The following is a 24818-nucleotide window of genomic DNA, read 5'->3' on the forward strand; positions in this document are numbered from 1 at the left end:
TTTAGTCGATAATGACATTAAATTTTTTAACTCGGCATACTTCAATTCATCTACGATTGCTACATTCATACCATACCCTGTGCATCCACCAGCGCCATTGTGGAGGATTTTTGAACTGTTATTTAGCGCATACACTGGACACTTTTCAACTTTTCTCCCATATAAGATGACTCTCCTTACCTCTACCCTCCATAGTCAATATGCATGCGGGGAAATCCCCGCGGCGGAAATAAAAAAAGTGGTGTATTGACCCGATTACAAATTAAATCACTATGTATAATGTTTATACGCAAAGTGGGTGGTTTAGGAAATTTCTGTAGTGTCGATTTTAATATAAAATTTTTAGATTCAAAGCTCAATTCCGGCCAAGTAGAAAACTTCGACCGTAGATACCTACCGACAAAAACCATCCTGCCAAGCGTTGTGAATTTCGTATAATTCATTTGGCATTTTTCGTTATTATGAGGCGAATTAAAAAAAAATGTGATTTTCATTTAAACTATGAGTTAATTTATTTATTTTTAAATTGTTTTAATTTAGATAAATTTAATATCTTGTATTGATAAATTATGAAAACAGCTAGTAAATAAAATAGACAGAATGAAAAATACTGTAGAAACAAAAAAAAAATAGCGAAGCAAGTCATGTATCTCTACAAAAAAAAATCAAAAACCCTGTAAAAAAAACTATATGGATTAGACCTCTACTTCAAGGTTATTTGTTAGTTACTTGAACTTTGAACTCTGGAAGGTCACTGGGCCCTGGGACACATTGTATAATTGTTAGTGATTAATAATGGTGCAGTTAACACATCATCGTTACTGCACTTTATCCAGACACGCTACATTTTTAAATTTAATTTATTAAAATAATAAATTAAAATATATCGCATCAGAGTTTAAAGCCTATGTAAGTTCCTTACTACTGAGGCCAGTAAGGGCTCGTTCCCATAGAACATCCGATTTTACAGGATCCATTTTAACTGATCCGTCGCTACGGGTGGTAATATTCGCACAGCATTTACAGGACCGTATTTAACAGATCCAACGGTACTGGACTTTCGTTCTTCACTCTTCAGTCTATCGTCTTAATTTCTACGAGAATGGACGTTGTTAATGGCAGCTGTGTGCAGCACACCGCACCTCGCGCAACCCCGTGCCACTGCCATGCCTCGCGCGGTTTCGATCCAATAAAACGGATCAGTATTTCTGTTGTTAATGGATCCGGAATACTGTATTGTGTGAACTCGCTCATACAACTACATACGCTAGTGACATATACGTTTAAACGGGCCTGTAAAACGGACGTTCCATGTGAACGCGCCCTAAGGGTCCTTTCCTGGATAATTTGCTTTTTTATTTTAAACTGTAGTCATCTAGCTTGATAGTGTCCAATTACCCAGTATCTAGCTTAATAACCGGTTTTACCGGTTAATGTTTTGTGGAAAAATATAATATTATATTGTTGTGATGACTTTAGGATACACTATATATCCATTTAGACATCCAAAGTTTCAAAAATTCCGATTTAGTTAAAAATTGGTAGAAAAATATTCAATACACTAATAATAGCGTATTGAACAATTTATCTTTTCACGATGAGGACTTTTCTTTTTCTTTTATAAAAAAGTAGTCATCCATCGGGCACGTGCAAAAAATTACTCTGGGTCAAAGGTCACAAAACGGTTTCGTGATTTTCAGCAAAATTTTATCAGAAAAGTATCCCAGACAAAAATTGTAGATTAGACAATTATCTATAAAAAAATGTCTGAATACTTTTGTACCTAAGAGCCATTTCTGCCCTATAACGATTCAAAACATTGAAAGAGTTGTAATCGTCATAATCGTAGTAATGAAAACCGCCGCCTTTGAATCGTTATATAGCGTTAGTCGCCAGTAGTATCGACTGCATACTTTAGGTAGGCATGCTTATTTCGTAGTTATAAATGGTCCTCTACCTCCCTAGTCATAGTACAGATGTCTATCGAAGCTGTCTAGACTCTAGACCGCCCCATGGCATAATAACACCATCATCCTTGTATACGATTCTGAGCTTACCAGATTAGCATAATACTCGCAAAAAAAAACAGACTTTGTACAGTAATTTTCGTTGGACCTTTGACTATGACTATCCTTTGCTTAAGTATTTGCACAAACAGACTCAAAAATGCCTGGACCAACCATGCAAAGTGTTTTTTAATGATTAGTTACTCTGTTAACACAGTGTACATTTTTAATTAATTAAGAAGAAAAAAATTGTTACTACTTATTTTAAGGAGATGAATAAAGAACAATTTTTCCCATTATAGTTTTATTTGTTATAAATGGATACATTTAGTTGAATATATTTGATTTAAAATGTTTAAAAAACAAACACTCAGCCCTTTTAAGGCACATCTAAACTTATTTGATTTATGAAAGCCTAAGCAATATATTTGCTAGTACCATAATAAACATTTAAGAATAATTATTAAAAAATAGAAGTAAATACATGAAAATAAATTTATTATCATCTCATTGATATCAAGACATAATTTGATTACTTTTTTATACATAAAATATTAATTTCAGTACCTTCTATATAAATATTTTAATAGAACAATCATTAACACATGTTGTAACACTATCGCTTTAGTAACAAAGCTTATTAAGACCTTCCAGAAGGCTGATTTTTTGAACTTACGTGCTAGTATACACGTAGTTGAATCGAAAAGGATACAGTCCACAAAAACATCAAAATTGAATTGTCTACACACTCACACTTGTTGAAATAGTATATGTGTAATAATAAACAGGGATAAATTTCTCCTACTCACAGTTGCCGTGCTTTGGCAAATGGGCACGTTAATTTTATCCTTTGTTGGGAGATAGAATCGAGGGATACAATTTTTATCGAGATTCAATTTTGACAATAAATATCTTACGGTTTAATGATATTAACATTTGAACACATAGATGAAACTTTATCTATTACTAGCATTAGTTAACAGAGAAGTTATAAGTTATTTAATAAAAACGGTTTACATAAATATTGATTAAATAGTCAATAGAATATACTTGCTAGAATATGTTTCACACAATGTTTCATATAAATACTACTTAACATTAATGATATTAAATGGATATGGGTACAAAATAGCTTATGTACACTTGTGCACATGTTTGAATAGACAAATAGGATGACTAGAAATGTTAAATGTAGCTAAAGTGCACCCTGTGTAGCTGTAAAGTTCCAGGTTGTAGCATAAAAGTTGAGCTGTTACCTCTGTACTCTGAACAACATCTGGTTCACAGAAGGTTGACAACTTTTAAAAATATTAATCATAGGGGCTTACCCAGATCTTGTAGTATTTTTTTCATACTAAGCCAGAGTATGTTTCTAACAAAACAAGTTGTATTGTGAAGGATTTTCTCCAACAGAAAATCGAATATCTCTTGAACCACTAACAGTATTGTAGCTAGGCTGGGTACACTACTAATAAGCTACATACAGCAAGCATAGCAACATTTTGGCATAATGTTACTTAAATTAAATACATTCACACTGACCTCATAAAATAACATTATATTTTAATTATCAGAGATAAATAACTTTGGCAATTCTGATTCAAGTCTGATAACTCTCACAATAGAAGTCAAATGCCAGTTGTCGTAAGGATTTGACTTCTTTGAAGGTGCAGATTCTGGTGGAAGGAATGTGCTATAATAGGATATTAATTCGTGAGACTGGTCTCCATCCAAGTCTGCAATCATCAATGACCTTTCTTGGTAGTTCAAGTCAGGCTGGCAGGTAGGCAATGGTGCCAAAGATTCTTCTGTACCTCTTACGCATATCTGAACAATATCCGTCTGACTTACATTAACATGCACATACGTTTGGATACTATCAAATGACACTAATACTATCCTCTCAGAAATATCATGAGCAGTGAAATTTGGATACTTTATGAATGATGATATAGAAGCTACATTTATTGTTGGTTGATAGTAAAAGATGTCATACATATTTTTAGGACTCTGATTCTGTATATTGTATCTCACCTCATCAATTTTCAGTGCACCCTTTGCCAGGTGTGCACTGTTCCACTGTCATAATTTTAAAACAAAACCACGTATGGAGTTTGCAAAAGCAAAGGAGCTGGGCCTCATTGCATATACATAGTCAGCAGAATATTCCCAACTAACATTAGTGGTACCATTTCTCTCAAGTAATAATTTTAAATTAACTCTACATGAATTTGGACACTCTCCAAAATTCTCCACAATAAGTTTCCCAGGACCATTGGTGAATATTTCCCTTGTGTTACCAATATTCTTTCTCAAGCTTAAGTTGACTCTTTTTGAGATGGTTGATATAGGCACAGAGTGGTTCACAGATGGATCTAATTTCAACAGTTTCCTGTATAAATCATTGTATGATATCTGCCGCACAGCCTCAGAAGTGCCATTCTTACAAATATAAGGAATCTCATCAGACTCTGTTGTTAACAGTTTGACTGAGCTGCAATCTAACGTCATGGGGTCACCAATAATGTTGCCCGTAGCTCCAGATATAATCAGCAAAGAATTGTGATTATTATTTGGATACACAGTTGCCACAGTGAGGAGATCACTAACTTTATCTTTATCCATGTCTTTCATTACTATGGGAAAATCTATAGCTGCAATATTACTGAATATCTTACCTTGTTTATGAATGTACCAATAATATGTACCTGATAAAGGATTCAGAGCTGCCAGCAACCCTTCTGAACCTGATACTATGCAATCCTTCTGCTTGTCTCTATTGACATCAATGAGGTGACAATTGATTTCCGTTGGAATTCTGGTTTCTCTTGTGTACCAGCCAACTTTGCCAGTATTGCCCACAATCAAGAGCACTCCATTAACATTATCATTCGTATTTTTCTCCTCTTTCATGTGATTGCCTCGGTATATGAATATAAGATTCTTCGTATTGCGGATCGCGCCATCAACTATCTGAACAGCTCCGGACAATTCGATTTCATTGTATGGAAATTCCCAATTGGTTGTTTTGTCCTGCCAGTCGTTGTTACTAGCACAGCCGCCGACGTCCGAGCAAGGTATGCCCCAAAGGAATATGATAACAGTAAAGATACACACAAATATTGAAGCTATGAAAGCACAGCGTCGCGGGAATGACATCTTATTCGAGACATCGGACTGTAGAAAACTGACATTGTCCATAGTGCTTTCTACAGTTTTATCGTTGGTATTAAAGTCATCCATGTCGCTCATACTGTAATTCTTCGACGACTGTAGCCCGCTGTTGTAATCCAAATTGTTACAACTGTCGGAAGCCTTGATATGAAGATCATTTTCTAGTTTGTGATCGTCCTCGGATTCAGAGTCTGATAGTATTTGTTTAAGTGGTGCATAGTTACCGCCGTTACCATTTGCTGACATGACTCTATGTATATAATTTGATTTTACACCTTACATATTTTCTTTTAAGTCGATTTTTACGTCAAAATCAATAATCTGCCGAACGCTTGACATTTGACTACTACAGTACCTAACTAACGTAAGTGCTTCTTGGCATCTTATCGATAACTGACTGCTGAACCATAGATAAAACACTAATATTACTACTGAAAAAACAGAAATTATAAAGATATGAAATATAAAAAAAGTAACGCTAAGAAAATACACCTTGCTCAGAGTAAGTAGGTATTGTTAATTGTTCCTAGAAAACTTCCTGGATTGAAATTAGTTAAGCAAATTTGAAAACCAATACATTTTTTTTTATAAGGAAACTACGCACTAACCAAACGTCCTAAAAATTTTTCTTTTTCGCAGTAAAAAAAATCTCAAAATTATCAAATATTAGACAGTCTGATCCTTTTGAAAAAAAAGATGTCTTTTGTCTTTCGTTACTTTGGTCTATACATACATGTCCATAGTAAATGAAAAGTACGACCTTTCATTTGCAATGTTCAAAAATTCAGTATTATGAGATTTTATAGATGTTTGAGAGGTTTACGGATCTTTCCATCCTTTCTCCTTTGATGAGCCGATCAAAAAAATTTGACTCTGTTAAAAGTAATTATTGATTTTGAAGGTTTTTGACTACATAAAAATGATATCACGGAGCTTATCCAAACCAAAATATTCGTTTCCTTTTACACATGTGTAAATTTCAATGATGCCGATTTCTAATCTCTGATTGCACCTGAGAATCATGGGATAAATGAAACTAGAAATATGACCGAAATTGTATATTTTTATATAAATTACTTGCAGTTCTTTTCATACATTAGTCTACAAACAAACATTTTAGCTATTATGTCACACTTAATTTATTAGTGTTTTACTCTAACAATAATTTTATATTAGTTTTATGACAAAATAAAACAAATGCATACATTTGAAGCTGACATCATTTCAGTTCAAAAACCTTAGACCTTGGTCAAATAAAAATTGCCCTATTACTATTTATTCATTTTACCCAAACAAAAAAAAGTATTTGTGAAGCTTAAAATAAATCTAATTGAGATTATTCAAGGTACATTATTCATTATATATTAGTGAACATCACTAGCCAAACCCCTATAGACTGCACTACCATTAAATGGTAAAAAAAACTTGCCCAATTCAGTATTTTTTTTCTCTAAACTAAATTACGATTACAAATAAATAGATAAAACAAACTATATACATACTCAGCCTCAAAAATACTTTCATTACGGTGGGCCCACACACTTTATAACATAATATTTTGTAATACAGGTTAAATAAAAAAATACCAGAATGATAAAAACTACAAGGCTGGGCCTTGTAGTTTTTATCATTGAAACTAACAACTTTTTTTCTACGACTTATTAAAATTCAGTATTAATTTAGATCGTACAGAAAAATTAATAAATCACGTTATTTCTGTAAAGAGACATTACACTGTGAAACGTATCGGGTATCTTTATAAAATATTGAATATTTCATAAATTATAAGACTTTAAAATAGACGTAGAACAAATCTTGGTACTTTTAAGTTCTTTAATGTAAACAAACTACTACAGCCTGAGAGCTTTCTGGCATTTTTTATTGAATCTGTATAGTTGTATAACAGTGTCTATAATATGTGGAATTAAGAACACTATAGAACAGTTACAGGCTGGTTATATTGTGCTTTTATGCTATACTTCTGTTATGTTACAATGTTATATAGCTAAGTGGACTAACTGTTACACAATCTGGACTCGGCTTAATACAGTTCATTGTGTTGTTAGTGGCCTTTTACATATTCTAATTTCCCGAGTGCTAGCTAAGGATGAATTAAGTACTTATAGCATTACTTTATCAAGTCAAAATTATCACGCAAATTAAACAATACCTCTATAATATCGGATGGCACATTTTGACAGTATATCCATATTCAAGTTTATAGCCAAAAGCCGATATTTTATACTTTTATAGACTGTACGGCAATTAACAAAAAAAAGGGTTTTCATACCAATTCGATAGTACACAAATTCTAAACTATAAAAGCTATTTTAAATCATATCATCTTCTTCCATAGGAACCTTGGTTATCATTTTGGTTTGTTATGTAATCAGCTGTAATGAATACATGTCTAGTTATGCGATTTTGTGTACAATCGAATAACAGCATTGTTTCTCAGACAACACTTCTAAATATTAACAAAGTGGGGTCAATATTATCTTTTCTAAAAAGGCCTTTAATACCGTAATATGTAAAATATTGTTAGATTTAGGTCTATTGAAAAAAACCCCTCTCAGGTTAAGTAATTTTAAAGAATTCTCTACTCTCCGAAATAAGATTAGAATCGATTGGAATCTGAAGGCGTAGGGCATCACTTATAACGATATATCTTAAAACTAATTAAGAATATTTTTTTAATAAGTTACCTTTAAAACTGAAAATTAATAAGATTCATTTTCTATTGCAACAATAGTATTAACTTTTTTTAAGATAGGAACAAAATAAAATAAAATTGTAGTATGTTAAGCCTATTTATTTATATTAGTTGAGAAATAAATAAAATATAACTCTATACAAAATAGTGTGATGTTTCTCTTAAAATAATAATGGACAAGATTAGGCATTTATGAAACGAGGCAGTGTTATATAAATAAACAGTCGTAAATTCAAATATGTATAACATATTACTACACTCTTGGATCTAGATGAAGCTTGAATCTACACCAGAATCTATGCAGTACCAACATCAAATTTTGTTAATTTAATTTATTATTTTGTTAATTGTGAACATGAAAAACTGGAGTGTAATCAGTTTTATAATTTATGTTTTTGCTATGTAAATATATTTCTTCAGCCTCATATTCTGATAATTTAGAAAGAAAGTCCTTTTTTCCGGAAACTCAGTACAATGAAACAATTGTTTAAGTCACTAGTAAACCCGAAAAAAAATTAATTTATTTAACCGTATTAAATCGAATTTAGAGGAACGGTTTTGTATGTAAAAAAACACGTAGCTTATATAGTCCAAGAGCTAGTAGTTGCTTTATATGATGTAATGATGTTATGAGTAAACAGAGGTAGACAATTTCTATAATTTCTATAAGCTGTTTAGCTAACCAGAGCTATTGTTTCTATATAAACGCGTACAATATTCTCTCCATCTTTTATATTCAAATCAAATCTCACTTCTTTTCAAAATACAAACATGTTTGAACTCGTGTCTAAGTTTGCGTGAAGTCAAAATACATACATGTTTGCACTAGGGTCTAAGTTTGCGTGAAGTCAAAATACATACATGTTTGCACTAGGGTCTAAGTTTGCGTGAAGTCAAAATACATACATGTTTGCACTAGGGTCTAAGTTTGCGTGAAGTCAAAATACATACATGTTTGCACTAGGGTCTAAGTTTGCGTGAAGTCAAAATACATACATGTTTGCACTAGGGTCTAAGTTTGCGTGAAGTCAAAATACATACATGTTTGCACTAGGGTCTAAGTTTGCGTGAAGTCAAAATACATACATGTTTGCATTCGTGTCTTAGTTTGCGTTAAGTTACGTGACCATCACTTATAATTAGCAGGCCAATCCGCTCTCATCTCTCACAAAACAGAAAAATTCTAAAGATTGTAAAACTTTAAAATGATTTTGGATAGAGCAATCTGCTGAGTTTCTTGCTGGCTCTTTTTAGTGGAATCTGCCTTCCGAACCGGTGGTAGAGTCACTACAAATAGACTGACTTGACGTTTCAAAAGTGCTTATTAATTAGGCCTACTTGAAATAAATAAATTTTGCATTTTTTTAAATTTTGAATAATTTTCGTTATACTACTCTAAGCTTAGCCCTTATCTTCAAGTAGGGCTCTACTGAGCAATTGGCAATGCAGACTTAGATGGAAGTTGAATGCCCGATTCTCGGACCATAATCCTAATCTGTTACTTTAGTACCGGAACGCTTAATCACTAAGCGGTACGTATTTGCGAGCCGGACTATCTAACTAACCGCGGCTACAACCTCTTACGACACAAGGAAAATTATTATTAATGAATGGGAAAATCACGCTATGACACGTGTTATCAAGTGATGCAATTCCAACTTTTAAAGCATTAAATATTGTAGGTCAACTTTTGCCGTAAAACAGAGCAAATTAAAAAAAAAATCAAAGCCATAAATCGAACATTGGTGCTTGAAAAACCATTGCACAAGTTTTCAAACCCATTTTTCTACCTCTTGATACTTATAACAACAATGGATTAAAACATTTTCTAATTTATTTATTTGTTTATGTTGGTTTCATTAAGCGCTCTATAGAATTACATTCCATTAGACATCCGTTTTCTATATATACAGACAGTGTGTTCACATTTAACCATACGTTAAGTTTTTTAACATTTTACTAAATACCATTTAGTTGAGTCCCATATTCAATACTTACAAATAATACAGTGGTTATAATTTAACTATTACGAATTAAATGATTGTTAGTAACTTAAAAAGGATCCTGCCCTTTGTATACTAGCATCCGGTACTAGTTTTATAATATAAAGTACATAATATATTTGTACAGTCACACAGTCAGGGTGCCTTCACACATTTTCGGTTCGGATAATTAGATCACGCCGCACATGACTTTTTATAATAAAATACTTTTTATATTATTGTAGTCAATAAGCGATAGTCTAACTGCAATCTCAAAGGAAAATGACAATGCAGTTAAGTGAAATGATGAAAACTCGCTACTCTGAAATGTATAGCAGTTAAATAAATCTAATGCATTAATCGTTTTATACGACATTTCAGCGGAACGTTAAATCGCTTGCCGATGGCGTGGAGTTCCGTTATAGGAAGGGTAATCAATGAATTATGGCTGAAGCCAGCTAGACCTGAGCAACTTTAGAAATTCTTATATTAAATACTGACGCTCTGACTTAATCAAATTAGGAATCTTTCACGCAACGAGCTAATCCGAAAAAGTGTGGAAGCACCCTAGTTAGTGAGATACCATGCCCAGCCTTAAAATTTTTGTATTTTCGAATGCAATTCCATACCTAAATTGGTTACATAGAAGGCTAAATATTTTACCTAATACCCTAATATCTTCACTATGCGTCTTTTACACCTATTTTGGCGGAGGTATGACAGGGATGACAGATAAACTGACAGACTGTACTGTCTTGACAGACACTGAAGCTTTAATTGCACAATACAGTAAATTTACCGTACTTGTTAAATTGAAGTGTTTTTACTGTTAAAAAAACGCTTTGGTTACGCTTGGAACCAAATGCAGGTTGTCGATTTAACGACCACAGGTTTGTGATAATAACCGGGGTCAACGACGTAACATGCTCAGCGAGGCACGGGTAAGGCTAACGCTAACTTAAAACCTCTGCCGGATCCGACCCCTGCGAATGACTTGATCTTGACAAAACCTTTGGCACGACCCAAGAATCGAATCCGGTACCTCATAAGTCATGATCCTTATTAAAACATGCTTGCAACTTTGCCAACGCGGCATTTAGAAACTATATTATGCGTAATTTAAATGCATTTCTGTCTCCTGTCTCCCTAGAATTCTTACGTCAAATATAGGTTCCAAGACACGTTTGGTCTACATTAACAACTAAAATACAGATCTTAATGTTAGATCGAGTACGGGTACTCCCCAAGATAGTCTATAAGAGTTGAGGGTAAAGGCAGTAACCTGTGTTTAGGGGCGCACCAGAGTTTCGGAGTCAAAGGGTTCGAGTCCAAAGCTTTATGGACTGCGAGACGAGCTGTGTGTAGGAGGGTAGGCGGAGATTTCCTTAGCGGGGTTTTGAGGAGGACTGGGGAGTGTGGGCAACCTTCCCGGTCGACCCACACCGTGCCAGCTGGCCCTCGTTCACCCACTCGGGTGTAGTGTTGTACCAACTCTACCACGCAACGAAAGCGCGGCATGTACCTTGCGAGCGGCCTGTCGCAGTCAAACCTGAAAAGACGGAAATAAATCGTTAAATTTCGTTCTATAACAAAAAAACGTACGGTGGAGGAAAATATGTGAGAAATATGATCCAAACTAGACCAATATTCACCGAAGAAAAAAACATACTTATATTATAAATGCGATAGTGTTTGTTTGTTTGTATGTCATCGCTTAACGCCCTAAGCAATCAATAAACTAAATTTTTTAGCGTAGAGTTAGTAAAGAAGAAAAGAAGAGAGTAACGTATGCTCCTTTTTATTCCACGACAGCAAACGGTTCCCACGGGATTTGTAAATAAACCGTCATAAACTCGGACGATGAACGCTGTCAGCAGTAGTAAAAAATAATCGTAATCGGTTACGTACATATTTTTTAAGTGGGTTTATTTTTTATTAGAATAGAAAATAAAGTGTAGTGATTTTGTAAAGGTTAGGTATAAGATCACCAATAAACTATGACGCTTACTATTAGAAAGTGTAATTATTATGACGGACTTGCGTTTAAAATATTTTTATTGTTACTTATTATTTGACGGCCGACTGGCGCAGTCGGCAGCGACCCTGCTTTCTGAGTCCAATGCCGTGGGTTCGATTCCCACTATTGCAAAATGTTTATGTGATGAACATGAATGTTTTTCAGTGTCTGGGTGTTTATCTGTATATTATAAGTATGTATTTATGTGTATTATTCATATTAGCACCCATAGCACAAGCAACGCTTACTTTGGGGCTAGATGGTGATGTGTGTATTGACGTAGTATATTTATTTTATTTATTTTATTTTTTTTAAAAGTCGATGTTTACAAAATTCGTTAAAATAAAAACAATAATGATGGCTAATATAATTAACTGATTAATAATTATAATTGCAAATAAACGAAGACGTTAAAAAAAGACGAGTAAAAATAACACGTTACGTTAAGAAATAGTAAAACTTTTTTGTCTATTTTTTTTACATTTTATATATTCTATTATATTTCACCCAATATTCGCACTACACTTTAGCCGGGGACTTTAAAATGAAACAGAAAAACCTAGCTGTAATTTATTTGCAAAATCGGCAACCCGTTAAAGTGGATAAATTTACAAATTTATCCACTTTAACGGTTAGTTTTAAACATGACACAAACGTGATAGGTATAACATGTGCGCGTGTGGTTTTATTATACCGAGTATTTCAGCGTAGAAAAACCGCGTACTAGTAAGAATCATGACACACCTCCACTGCATTTTATTTCGAGTACATTTAGAGTACATTTGCCCCGCCCATCGCCAGTTGCGACATTAGCTTTGTAATACATTCAACTATTACATTTATTTGTTTTTATCCTCACATACTTTTGAATAAAAGAAGTTCTGAATAAGTTTGACACAAAAAATCATGTAAAACTGAACTTGCTGCTTCCAGCAAGTTCATTATGCTAGCCTAACTTTGTATACTAAAATGAACTTTGTATATATATACCCGATGAACCTCAAGTGACTAAAAAGCTGTCCTAACGCTGGCTTTAACGCTGATATAGTTTTTGCATTTATTTGTTTATATCCTCACATACTTTTGAATAAAAGAAGTTCTGACAAAGTTTGCCACAACAAATCATGTAAAACTAAACTTGCTGGAAGGCATTTCAATTATGCTAGCCTAACTTTGTATAATAAAATGAACTTTGTATATATATACCCGATGAACTTCAAGTGACTTAAAAAGCTGTCCAAACGCTGGCTAACGCTGATATAGTTTTTGCATTCAATAGCCCAATTTTTTGATGAATGTTATAAGCTATTAAATATCAAGCTATGAAGCTAAGGAGCCCAGCAAACAAAATGTTAATAAAGGCGGGCGACGCGACGCAGTGGATCAAGGTATATTGTGTAGGATAGCGAACGTAAGTTTGTATAGACTTATTGGAAGTTTTACGCGGCGCAATCAGGGGGAGCCACTATATTAAATTATTTCTTTATTATTCTTCATGGTGTACAATAAGTGTATTAACTAATTCATTCATTGATACGTGTCACTTATTTCCATATATAACTAATACTTAGAAACCCAAGCTTTTAGTTATTAACGTCCAATCCTTATAATATCTAGGGGTTTTATTGTATAACAATGAGTCATTTGCTTTGCTTTATTGAGCAAACACATTTACTGAAAATTTCAATGTATTCATAAGATTCACATAGCGAACTCGCCTTGGTTACGTACGCCTGGTTTTAAGATTACAATATGAAATTGAAATCAAAATTTATATATTTCAATACCAACCTATTTGCATATTTGACTTATTGATTTTATATTCACCATCACTTCACAAGAATGAAATATATGCATAGTTTTTAGGGTTCCGTACCTAAAGGGTAAAACGGGCTCCTATTACTAATCGTGATAGTCAAAATGTTCACAGATATATTTCTGTTACCATCACAGAAAGAAATACTAAATATCTAAATAAAATAAATATATAAGTGGGCTCCTAGAAAACAGACTTGATTTTTTTGGCGTTTTTATAAATAATGGTACTTACGTTCATGCGCGAGCCCGATTCGCACTTGGCCGGTTTTATTTTTTTACAATTATGAGGCGACGAAAACAACTACGCACGGTATAACGAACGACGCTGTTTATTTGCTTAATTTTTCGAGTGAATAATTACTTCAATATTTAGAAAATGTATGAAAAGATTAACCGGTAAAAACTATCTTAAACTGTACATTTTACATTAACATATGACTGTTTAAATCCTCTGAAAAATACGATAAGTGAAAAAGTGCTATTCTGAGGGTAATAAATAATGCTAAATACCAATAATGTTTTTCTAATCGTCAAACAAATATTGCTAAATATAATTAGTGTTATTTTGAGAGCCCCAACAGTAGCGAAAATATATTTGAGGGCGCCAAGATAGTTTATCGTTGCGAGGTGTATCATTAATGATAAGATAACAAATATGTATAAACTGAACAAAAGATAACCTATCCTAATAAAGCACGTACCGAAGGTTAATAAAAAATGCCAAAGATTAACAATGGTAACATGGGAAATTCCTAAGTTCGTAAAACTTAGGTATTTTCTATATCTATTTTAGAATAACCATTGAAGTTGAATATTTGTGTAAAAAAAAAAGATGTTTAGGCAGTAAGTAGTAAGTAGTATATAATTTCCGCATAGATTTAGCTTTTGCATTTTTATTGTTGAAATTTATTTTATAGCTTACATATAAGGCTCTAATTAGGTTGCTCTTCTCATCATTTTAAATGAAAATATGAGATGGTGATAAAAATTAAGAACATCCAGCAAAGTTTGTTGTGGGCTTCTTAGAATGCCGCGTTTGGCACCTACGAGGGTTAAGTTTAAGTTTACGAATATGTTTATCACAAACATGTATACCTACCTACTTGAGTAAAGATATTTTTGACTTTGACTTTTGATATTTGCTTTTTAACTCAGGTTACAAGCGCTTAAAGCTCACTTATCGGGTATGTTCAAAGTTTGTTTTAGAATCCATATTATTAAGATGTCAAGGTTTTTCAGATAAAGTATCTTTTTAAAAATAATACTGTTTCAAGTTATGGCTCTCCTCTATAGCTGCCTTTGAATCGCGATGCAGTTAGTATAATTTTTACTTGTAAAAATGCGAATTGTTGCTGATATGTGTGAATTCACCCTCAACTTTACATCGCATAAAAAAATCTTACGACCTTAGGAACCTGTTGATTTTATATATTTATCTAATTCGCCGCGCGCAACATATTATGTATAATTTTATCTTGAATATTTAAACAGTTACAGGGAAATCGAAGGCTAACATTTTTTCTAATAACTATTCATCGCCTATCATTTTTTTAGAACTAACGAGGTAATAACATATTCTTGGAACTTGAAAGAGTGTAATAACTTATTACAATATTAATTGATGAAAGTATACCTATTGTTCTTAAACCAATATTTAGAACTTAGTTTTTTCCCGGAATATAACGTAACGGATGCAGTCTATCTCTTTGCATAATTTGAACAAGATGCAATTGTTAAGCAGTACATAGGTAACAAACAAACACACAAATGCATTTGTAATATTAATTTGGATTAACTAAAAGTCGGAGTAGGCTATGTTAGCTATATCCCACTCTCTTTTGAGAAATAAGATAATGTTGGGCAATGAATTTGTCAGTCCACCAATCCGCATCGGGCCAGCGTGGTGGACTTAACCCCTTCTCATTGTGGGAGGATCATCTTGCCTTGCATTGGGCAGGTAATGGGTTAATATTATGAATGGATTTTTTCACTATGTGAATGTAATTTTAATAAAGATGAATTCTTTATGAAAATTACAATTAGCCTTAAAGACTAATTACTAGCATTATTTTAGCTAACATAATATCGAAGACACTTAGTTCTTGTGATCTTACGAAAGTGGGTTGATGACTAAGATAATATTATAGATAAAATATATTCCTCACCTAAAGAAGCCCTGCTCGTAATGTAATCTGACAGATGTTGGTCCCTTGTCTGTCTGCACTGACAGTGAGAATATGAAGTTCCTGTCACCAGAGTCTCTGATCACAAAGGCTCCCATACTTGCATCTTTGAGTAAACTCCGAGCACCCTGTAAAATGTGACAAAGGTTTTATAAAAATGAGATGAGAGTGGAAGCAAACTCACATTAATTAGAAATTTCCAATTATCTCAATTCTTTATTCTAGAACAAGGATTATTACCTTATTTGGTAATGCTCCTTGTTCTTGAATAAATGTTTAACGTATTTTATATATATATATATATATATATATATATACTCCAGAAACACTGGAGTAATCTTTAAAGATTTTTTGCCTCAAAGATTTATATTTTATAATTTTAAAGCTAAACAAACTAGTTTCGAACTAGAAAGGTGCCTTGACTAGCATAGGCAGGAGACAGAAATTATATTACTCCTTTCCCCAGCAGGGCTAGTACGGACGGGAGATAAAAATTATATCCCCTGACAAGGGATATAACAAACGTACCCACCTGCAAAATCACTGGAACATGGAATAGGAGTTTACCCCCGTTTATTAATACACATATATTATTTCTGAGAGTTGATAACGCTGTGGGAAAAGATAAATTTATATCCTTTCCCGAGTGATATAATTGTCTCCTGCTCATGCAAGCTGTGCAGGGAGAGAATATCCCCTTGCTGACCTGACAAGAAGCCCACAACACACTCTTAAAATCAACTATAAAGAAGGAAGTTTACGAACCTGCCAATCCAAATTTCCATAGTACCACCCGGATAGCCTCAATGCTCTAAGTGTATCTGCTAACCTCCTCAGTTCGTCATTATAAGGAGACGGTATTAAAGGTGATGGAGGGGATGCATATGGTGATTGTGGCAAGTATGTGGGCTGGATGGTGAATGGGGGTGTTGCCGGGGTCATAGACTGATTATGCGCCTTTGCACATGCCAACGATACTCTCAACTCATGCCTGCAGTTTGGGCAGCAAGCGACACCTGAAGACCAGTTGTTGAGCGGTACACCCACTTCCATACACGCATCTGTAAAGAAAGAAACATGACATTAAGTTCAATAGTCCTAGAGTTCAAGCGGTACATTTATAATTAAATAGCTTTCTGTTCTGTAATATTAGTTCAACATATGGTGTAACAAAAAGTACAAGAATGTAAATCATTATATAAATGTAATTTTTGCTATTTCCATAACTACATGTAAGAATAACAGGTAATTATGTTATATTATGTAAGTTCTGATCGTCAATTGGTGCAGTGGGCAGCAACCCTGCTTTCTGAGTCCAAGGGTGGGGAACGTTTGTGTGATGAACAATATTTATGTATATATTATTAGTATTTATGTATATTTTTATTCTATTCATAAAAATGTCCATCACTTATCTAGTATATGTATGTATATATTTTATCGACCATGAATATGAGCAATAATGAATAAAGAGCCCATTTATCAAGTTTAACAGATAGCTATTACAAATAAGATATAACAAATGCAAAGTTTGTTGGTACACCTTTCTTCTACCCATTAATGTAGTATCAGTTCAAAGTTGTGTTTTGCAAAATTAAAGGCAGTAGTACCACTATTTCTGCAGGCATGCTCTTTAAGCAAACCTTGGCGAGAATAGTGTAAAATTTGTAAAAAGAAATTTTATTTCAAATGAGTAAAAATGCTAGTTGAATATTTATAGGTATTAAGGTTTCTTGTAATAATAGCTCTGCAAAGTTTTTTTTGTTCCACCACATTTTTCTCTTAAACTATTAGTCAACAGGGGGACTAGACCCCTGTTGACTAATAGTTGACTTATGGTAGTAGTAATAGAAACATAATATAATATTAGGATAATGAAAATGATTTATGTATAGCCTGAGGGGCTACCTTTACCATCATAACTCCTTGTCAGACCAACTGTGACTTTAACTTAGCTATATGTATAGTAATTATTTTCTAGGTAGTTCATTGGATTGAGATCATTGAAATAGGAGCAGGCAAGTAATAGCATCTTCTAAGTTTAAACAAAATAAGTTAAATAATATTTGTGTTACATAAAAAATCTGTTAGATTTACTTCATTTCAGAGCAAAAACTGGTTAACTATTATACCCAAACCAGAATAATAACCCTAGTTAAATGTCCAAAGCTTAATATTATGTTGAAGAAGTAGTTTTACATAACAATACTCAACACTTTTTACTGAACTGTAAAAATATTTGCAATGATAAGTAAAAAATAAACAATACAAATGGTACAAAAGGTGGCCTTATCGCTAAAAGAAATCTCTTCTAGAAAAACCTCTACTGATTAATTTGGTAAAAAACATCTTTCGTGATGGTACTTTAGAGAAAGCACTATGTAAATAAAAACAAGTTTTAACTAAGATAAAATAAATATATAAGATAACAACATCACAATACTTTATGGTAATATTTGACTAGGAATCATTTCTATACTCATTTGATAAAAATTATGGATTGTGATTGTGTCAATCTTAACAATACTTCTAAAGAAACCGCTTTCAAAATCAGCCTGTTAATGTATTTAATAAGGAGACATTTTTATGGTGCAATGGGTTAGACAAATTAACAATCTACTGCCCCAATGAGATTTATTAATAAATTATTACCACACTTTAGTAGTATTAATAGAAGCTTAAGTCAGCTCCTAGTTAAGGGTTGAAAACAGTCAATTTCTTAAATCTGTACTGGTATAGAGAACTTTTGGAATCTTATAGAAGATATCATATTATTGTTATTATGCTTGTGCAAGTTTGGATGGCTGTTTGTTACTCAATCACGCCATAACTGCTACCCAGATCTGGATGAAAATTTGCACAATAAAAGGTTAAAGTTTGGAATAGCACATAAGCTACTTTTCCTGTGTAAATCCTGATCTAAGTTTGTGAAAACTTAGATCAGGATTTGTTCAAAACTGTAATAAACGTGGACAAATTTGTGGGCTAAAAGCTAGTAATCTAATTAAAATTAATTGTTTAAAATATCATGTTTAAAATTAAACCAAATAAATTGCTGTAAGAAGCATATTACTTAACTTCTATAATTATTTATTATGTAAATATCTGAGAAACACTACCAATTGGTAAAAACTATGAACTGTAATATAAAAATAGTTTTTAGTTAAGCAACATCATAGGTAATGTAAAAAGAATTGTTAATATTACTAGTGTCATTATGTTATCAAAATTAATTCCATATTTTTTTTTTCTTTTTCATCCTTTTTTCTTTTTAATTCTCATAAATTTGCAAGACATTAGACTGCAATATGATTTGTTTTCCACACTCCTAATTGGCGGGCTCTTTGAAAACATTTAAGTTAGTTTGTGTTAAGATTAATATTAAATTATTCTCTATACATCTTTGGTGCAGATAATAGTAAAATGGTTACATGCATCATAGTCATTTTAATTCAATTAATTTAAACAGATCAAGATCATAAATTTCATCATCCGCTTCATCTATAACTTTTTATGTACCACCATAACCCTAAAATGTCTACACAATTTTTCCGATGTACTGCGAATTTTATACATGATAAACACCAACCAGATTTCCAAATATAATAAAACTATAATTTATTTTACATAACCCTGAAAGTAGCTATTACAATTAGCTATTCACGTAGCTCCCTAAAACTATACAAAGTCCAAACTAGTGATATTCCTATTCTGAGAGATATGATTAAGTTACTGTCATTTTAGAATTGCGAGAACTCACTTTGCGTTGGTAAAGGTACTCTCGTTGCTATAGTCATGTTTAGAGGAGACAGCTTTGTTTCCCGTCGCTCTATCAAGCACATTTGGCGTTCACTTTTCGGTGGACTTTTACGTGTACCACCCGCCTCGTCTCCGGAGGCCACGGTTTGGTTGATTCACCAAAAACAGCAACGCAAAACCTTATTCAATAACGAATATACAACATTGTATTTTATCACTGTTGCTTAGAACACCATATAAACTGTATTCACTGCGTTAAATCCAATCCAAGTTAGGTAAGAACTCACTAAGTCTTTTTCTACACAACACAATATCCAAATCCATCTGCGTCCGTGGCAGACATACAAAATTTTATGGCAAAAGTGTAGTGTTGGGACACAGGACACTTTCACATTACCGAAAAGCCAAAGACAATATAGTTTCTGTTTTTAGTTAAACTAAAGTCGTAGACGAAATGTGGATTAAATTGAACGAAATATATTTAACACAGAAACGACAACCGATCGCACCGACGCTCTGTGACGATTTGATGAATACTATAAGCTGAGCCGCGAACGAAAAGTGGGGATCTGCGTTGGAGGACGTTGCTGCCTTGCCGAGCGACAACCGAGTGATACAAAACTTGAACGTTCACTACTTCCGAGAATTCATTCACCAACTAACAACAATTATCCAGTTATCTAGTCGTTTGCTTGCTATCTTCATTGCATTGTATTATTTGTACGTAGCGCACGATTCTGCGTAATCTTCATGTCTATTCTACTCAATTCATTCTAGTAAATAATGAATAATGGCAATAGCAAGAAGGAGAAAATGAATAGAAACTAATCATTAAAAACATAACTGGTAAGTACTTACTGATGGAAAAATTTAAAATGATAGGTCATTGACTCAACTTCAGTTTAAAGGGCATACTGCATCATAGGTTCGGGCCACCTTATATGTAGATACAATATACAATAAGGTAGGTACTTATTTATTCTTCCATAAATCAATATTCTCGTAAATGCCAGCATTTACGACTTTATGCCGTCATAAAATGGCGAACAACATTGTTGGCAAATTCAACAAATATCTAAAGTAAGTTAAATATCAATAGCAGTACCGACCGAAAAACATTAAGTAAACCAAAAAAAAGTAATGCGTGACCTGGTTGCTGAGTTCACTCCACTGTAACCGTGGTGCGTGCACCTCTAGTCACGAATACTTCTATGAATAGCTATAATTTTTATGATAATCATTTTAAATACGTAATGTTTAAAGGAAAAAGATAACGTCAAGTTTTAATTATACTCCATGAAAAGTTTCACGGGGTAACTGAAATATTTGACTGGGGGGGGACTGATAATATATGGCGATTTAAAAGGTTATATATTAATACTTTATTTAAGCCGTGCAGCTGTGTTTTGGAAAAATCTCGTGTATTAATTGATAAATATATTGTATTACTTTTTCCACAAAATTTTATTTATTTCGTACTGTGTACACGGAGCAAATAGGCAGGTGTTCGATTCGCATTCGAAATTTAAACGTGCCATAGAGAGCGAGTTCCTCGTAGCTCGATTATATTTGGCGTTCTCGGAATCCCCTACCTGCGTTGCTTTCACGACTCGAGCCATCTGCCGCTTGCGCAGTTGTACACATTCGATACACAGCTGCTCAATCTATACAAAGATTTTTATTATTATTAAAATTTATTCATTCTTCACAAAAGAAACTGCGCATTCTATTTATATTATATGATTGTCCTACATCATTTATAAATAACTGGATTCGAAACCAGCAGATGTAGGTAGGTATTTTTGTAAATAAATTTTCATACTAACATAATATTAATTAAGAGATAAGTAAGACGAATCATATAGTGTTATTGGTGTTATTTATAAAAACCATAGAGTGCATCTAGATTTAAGTCTAATAATAAAGGTACATCACTATTAGAACATAGAGGTCACTCATTAGCATAGGGTCACTTGGGGTCAGTAGGGCAAAAATTCCAATATAAAAAAAATTAAGTTAAGGGCTCCTCCTCTACTTTTTTTTTGGTTTTCAAAACGTTTCGAACGATTTTTGTTAATTTTATCCGGTTTTCAAAATTTTTCAGAAGTTAAGTAGGTACGTTGCTTACGTACTTAACTTTAAAATTTGCGAATATACAATTATTATCACTATCAATTTTGGTATAATTAAATATCATAAAATCACGAGGCACCATGTAAACATTTTTTACTTCTTCTTTTGATTTATGGCTTAATTAGAAAACATTTTAAGGTATGTAGGTTTGCATCAAAAGTACCTTAAAAGGCAAAATTGATTATAGAAATGACTTTAGTTATAATTTCGGAGTTTTCTGACGTAAAACGTAAAATATGTAAGTAAAGGAGTTATAGACAATGTAAGGATTTATAATATAACGAATATTGATTCATTCATTAATACTCGAAAATAGGTAAAAGATTAGAATTTTCTTTGAACCCCGTTATCATAAAGATAAAAGGTTTATCTCGTGGTTCAAAACGCGGAAATCTTGATTAGCAATCATGATATCAAAACTTATTGTGGGTAGGTAGGCAGACATTTACCTACTTAACTGTTAGTTCTTATTGTTTGGTGTTATTTAGGTACTCAAAAACTTAGTAAAAACCTCACCTATGTAACCTAACCTAACCTACTAAGTTACATGCACAATTTCACTACGAGAAATAGTACCTGTGCAACTAAATTCGCCTTTGGCATTCAGAATCCTGTCGAAAGAGGAATACCTACTGTACAATAAAAGTTTCTTGTTTTTTTTTTATTCCACTATATAGCGCTTTCCTGTCGAAAGAAGTAGGTTTATCCTAAAATTTAACATCTTTACCGGTACGGTGGTAACGTCTGAGGCTTCCTACCAGATAAAAGGCACTAAAATAATAATCTTTTAAGTTTACACCAGCAAAAGTAATATTTTTTACTCAGACAAATACAGTAAAGAAGCATACTGAAATCGAATCCGGTCGTGCTCGTTGACCGACGCAACTTCGAAAACTTACGAAATAATAACGCGAATTTCACCAACTTCCTTAGCACAACACAGACACGATGACCACTTTTAGGAGGTCACCTCGGTTCACAGAACTCGACACACTCCGATTTCAGTTTCTCAGAGCATACCGTTGTTCTTGGTAGGTGCCTCTTTATTTAAACGAGAGAGTTGACGATGAGTATACACTACTTATTCTGAGAAGCCATTCCGATAATGTTTTCTAAGTCCGCATAGAGTCGAGACGGATCTAAGTGGGTACCGTGCGCTTTTGTTTCGAAAGAACGAACGAACTTACGAAAGCTGTTCTAAAGGTTCCGCAGTTACACAACGGAACTAATTGTTTCGTAGTTTCTGTCTGTCCATATATATGGACATACAGAAACTACGAAATATAGTTTATACTACACATGAGTGAACACATTGATAGCCTAGTGTTTAAAGCTTCGGCTTAGCTTACGAATCCTCGCTACCGAATCCCCTATAACTTTTCGGAGTTAAGGGCGTTTTATACATCACTTGCAATTGAGAAAAATATCTTGGAACCTGCATACCTGAGTGTTCTCCATCTCAAAGGCATCTAACTTTAAGGAGCACGTGGCGAGCGTTTTGAACTACGGATTAAACCCATTGGCAACCCATTAACCACCGGCCCATTACAGAGCCGTACCCATAACACAAGCTACGCTTACTTTGGGGCTAGATGGCGATGTGTGTATTGTCGTAGTATATTTATTTATTTATTTATCATTTTGAGGCGTTTGAATTCTCGTGTAAGTGTAATTGCATCAGCAACCACGCTTGTTCAAGCGCGTTCGCACGCCAACACAAAAATGATACTCAAATATTGAGCTTCTAGTACTACGAAAAGCTCAATATAAAACCTAATTCCCTAAGCAGTGGCGTGCACTTCATACATGCACAAAAGCACTGCATACCCAAATTATTTTATACAACCCGTATTAGAGGGGAATTTTTCCATTTTACGCCATGTACCTGCTTTATGCATACCCTGGTCACAAACCTTGTGCACGCCACTGTCCCTAAGGTATAGTCTACTATTTGATACTTGGCGTAAATTTATATTCAATAGTGTCCGTGTACATGATGATTTCGTGCCATAATGGGAGGTTCTAGGAAGGCAAAGCACTAGCGCGGCCGAGGTGCTTGAACCGGCGCGGTCGGTAAATACAAATAAACACGATACGCCTTTTATGGCACTGTCCGATATTAATTGTGTAATTGCCGTTGGAGGTACCTACCTTTGACGACCTCACTGGCGCAGGGTGCACGCTTTTTCAATGTAGAGGTCTCGCGTTCGATTCCGGACAGGGGCAATTTGGGGTAGTTTTAGTGACTCTACCACCGGTTCGGAAGGCAGAATCCACTGAGAAGAGCCGGAAAGAAACTCAGCAGATGGCTCTTTTCCAACATCATTATAGTAACATTATAGCATGACAATCTTTAAATGTTTTCTTTATTGTGAGAGATGAGATACGCCTTTAATGGCGACTGTCCGATATTAATTGTGTAATTGCAGATGGAGGTAGTTACCTTTGACGACCTCCCAGCGCAGGGGTGCTTGCTGTTTCAATGTAGAGGTCTCGCGTTCGATTCCGGACAGGGGCAATTTGGTGATTAGTGTGGCCTATTCTGGTGGGAAGCCTCTGTCGTGGCTATTGAACCTACATCTTTGTCGGGACGTCTTCTTCGTCCCGATAAGCAATTTAGCGTTCCGGAACGATGTAGCGTAGAAACCGAGTACGGATATGGGTGTAATATTTAGCTAAACCTACTATACTCGGCGAAAAGGAGTACAGCAAATTAATTATTTCCTATGTAGATATGCTAGATAAGTTGATAACCTTACGATATTATACTTCACAATTTTTTTATTGAATAAATGTACGCAACAAATGACGTAATTTCGGACAAAATGATAAGATTTAAAAGTTTTCCCCTATTAATGAAACTAGATAAGTGAATAACAGGAATGATGTCATATTTATTATTATGAATAAATTAAAAATGCCATACAAGCTCTCGCATGATTTCGTAATGCGAGACGACTATTAACTAACATATTTATTACTCATCAATTTATACGCACACTGAGGTATTTAAGTAATCTAAATCTTAGTGCC

At 33.8% G+C, this 24818-nt stretch overlaps 2 protein-coding genes across 3 annotated transcripts in view; both read right to left on the reverse strand.

The window, feature by feature from the left end:
• Positions 1-3954: 3954 nt before the first annotated feature.
• LOC120629196 (protein FAM234A) lies at positions 3955-5578 on the reverse strand. The gene has a single exon (XM_039898046.1). The coding sequence runs from the start codon at positions 5424-5426 to the stop codon at positions 4089-4091; it is 1338 nt and encodes a 445-aa protein (XP_039753980.1). The 5' UTR covers positions 5427-5578; the 3' UTR covers positions 3955-4088.
• Positions 5579-9209: 3631 nt separating this feature from the next.
• The window catches only part of LOC120629216 (suppressor of cytokine signaling 2-like), a 59808-nt gene continuing 44199 nt past the window's right edge, over positions 9210-24818 (reverse strand). The window contains exons 1-4 of one of the 2 annotated variants that reach the window (XM_039898082.1): positions 19654-20325; positions 16659-16954; positions 15876-16021; positions 9210-11424 (exon numbers count right to left, since the gene is read on the reverse strand). In XM_039898082.1, the coding sequence (XP_039754016.1) occupies positions 11097-11424; positions 15876-16021; positions 16659-16954; positions 19654-19735 (852 nt within the window). In that variant the 5' untranslated portion in view covers positions 19736-20325 and the 3' untranslated portion in view covers positions 9210-11096. Of the gene's footprint in view, positions 11425-15875; positions 16022-16658; positions 16955-19653; positions 20326-24818 lie in introns of those variants that run through there. The other variant, XM_039898083.1, reaches the window with a different exon arrangement.

The sequence above is a fragment of the Pararge aegeria genome, chromosome 14 (assembly GCF_905163445.1).
Source record: "Pararge aegeria chromosome 14, ilParAegt1.1, whole genome shotgun sequence".
Classification (NCBI taxonomy): Eukaryota; Metazoa; Arthropoda; class Insecta; order Lepidoptera; family Nymphalidae; genus Pararge; species Pararge aegeria.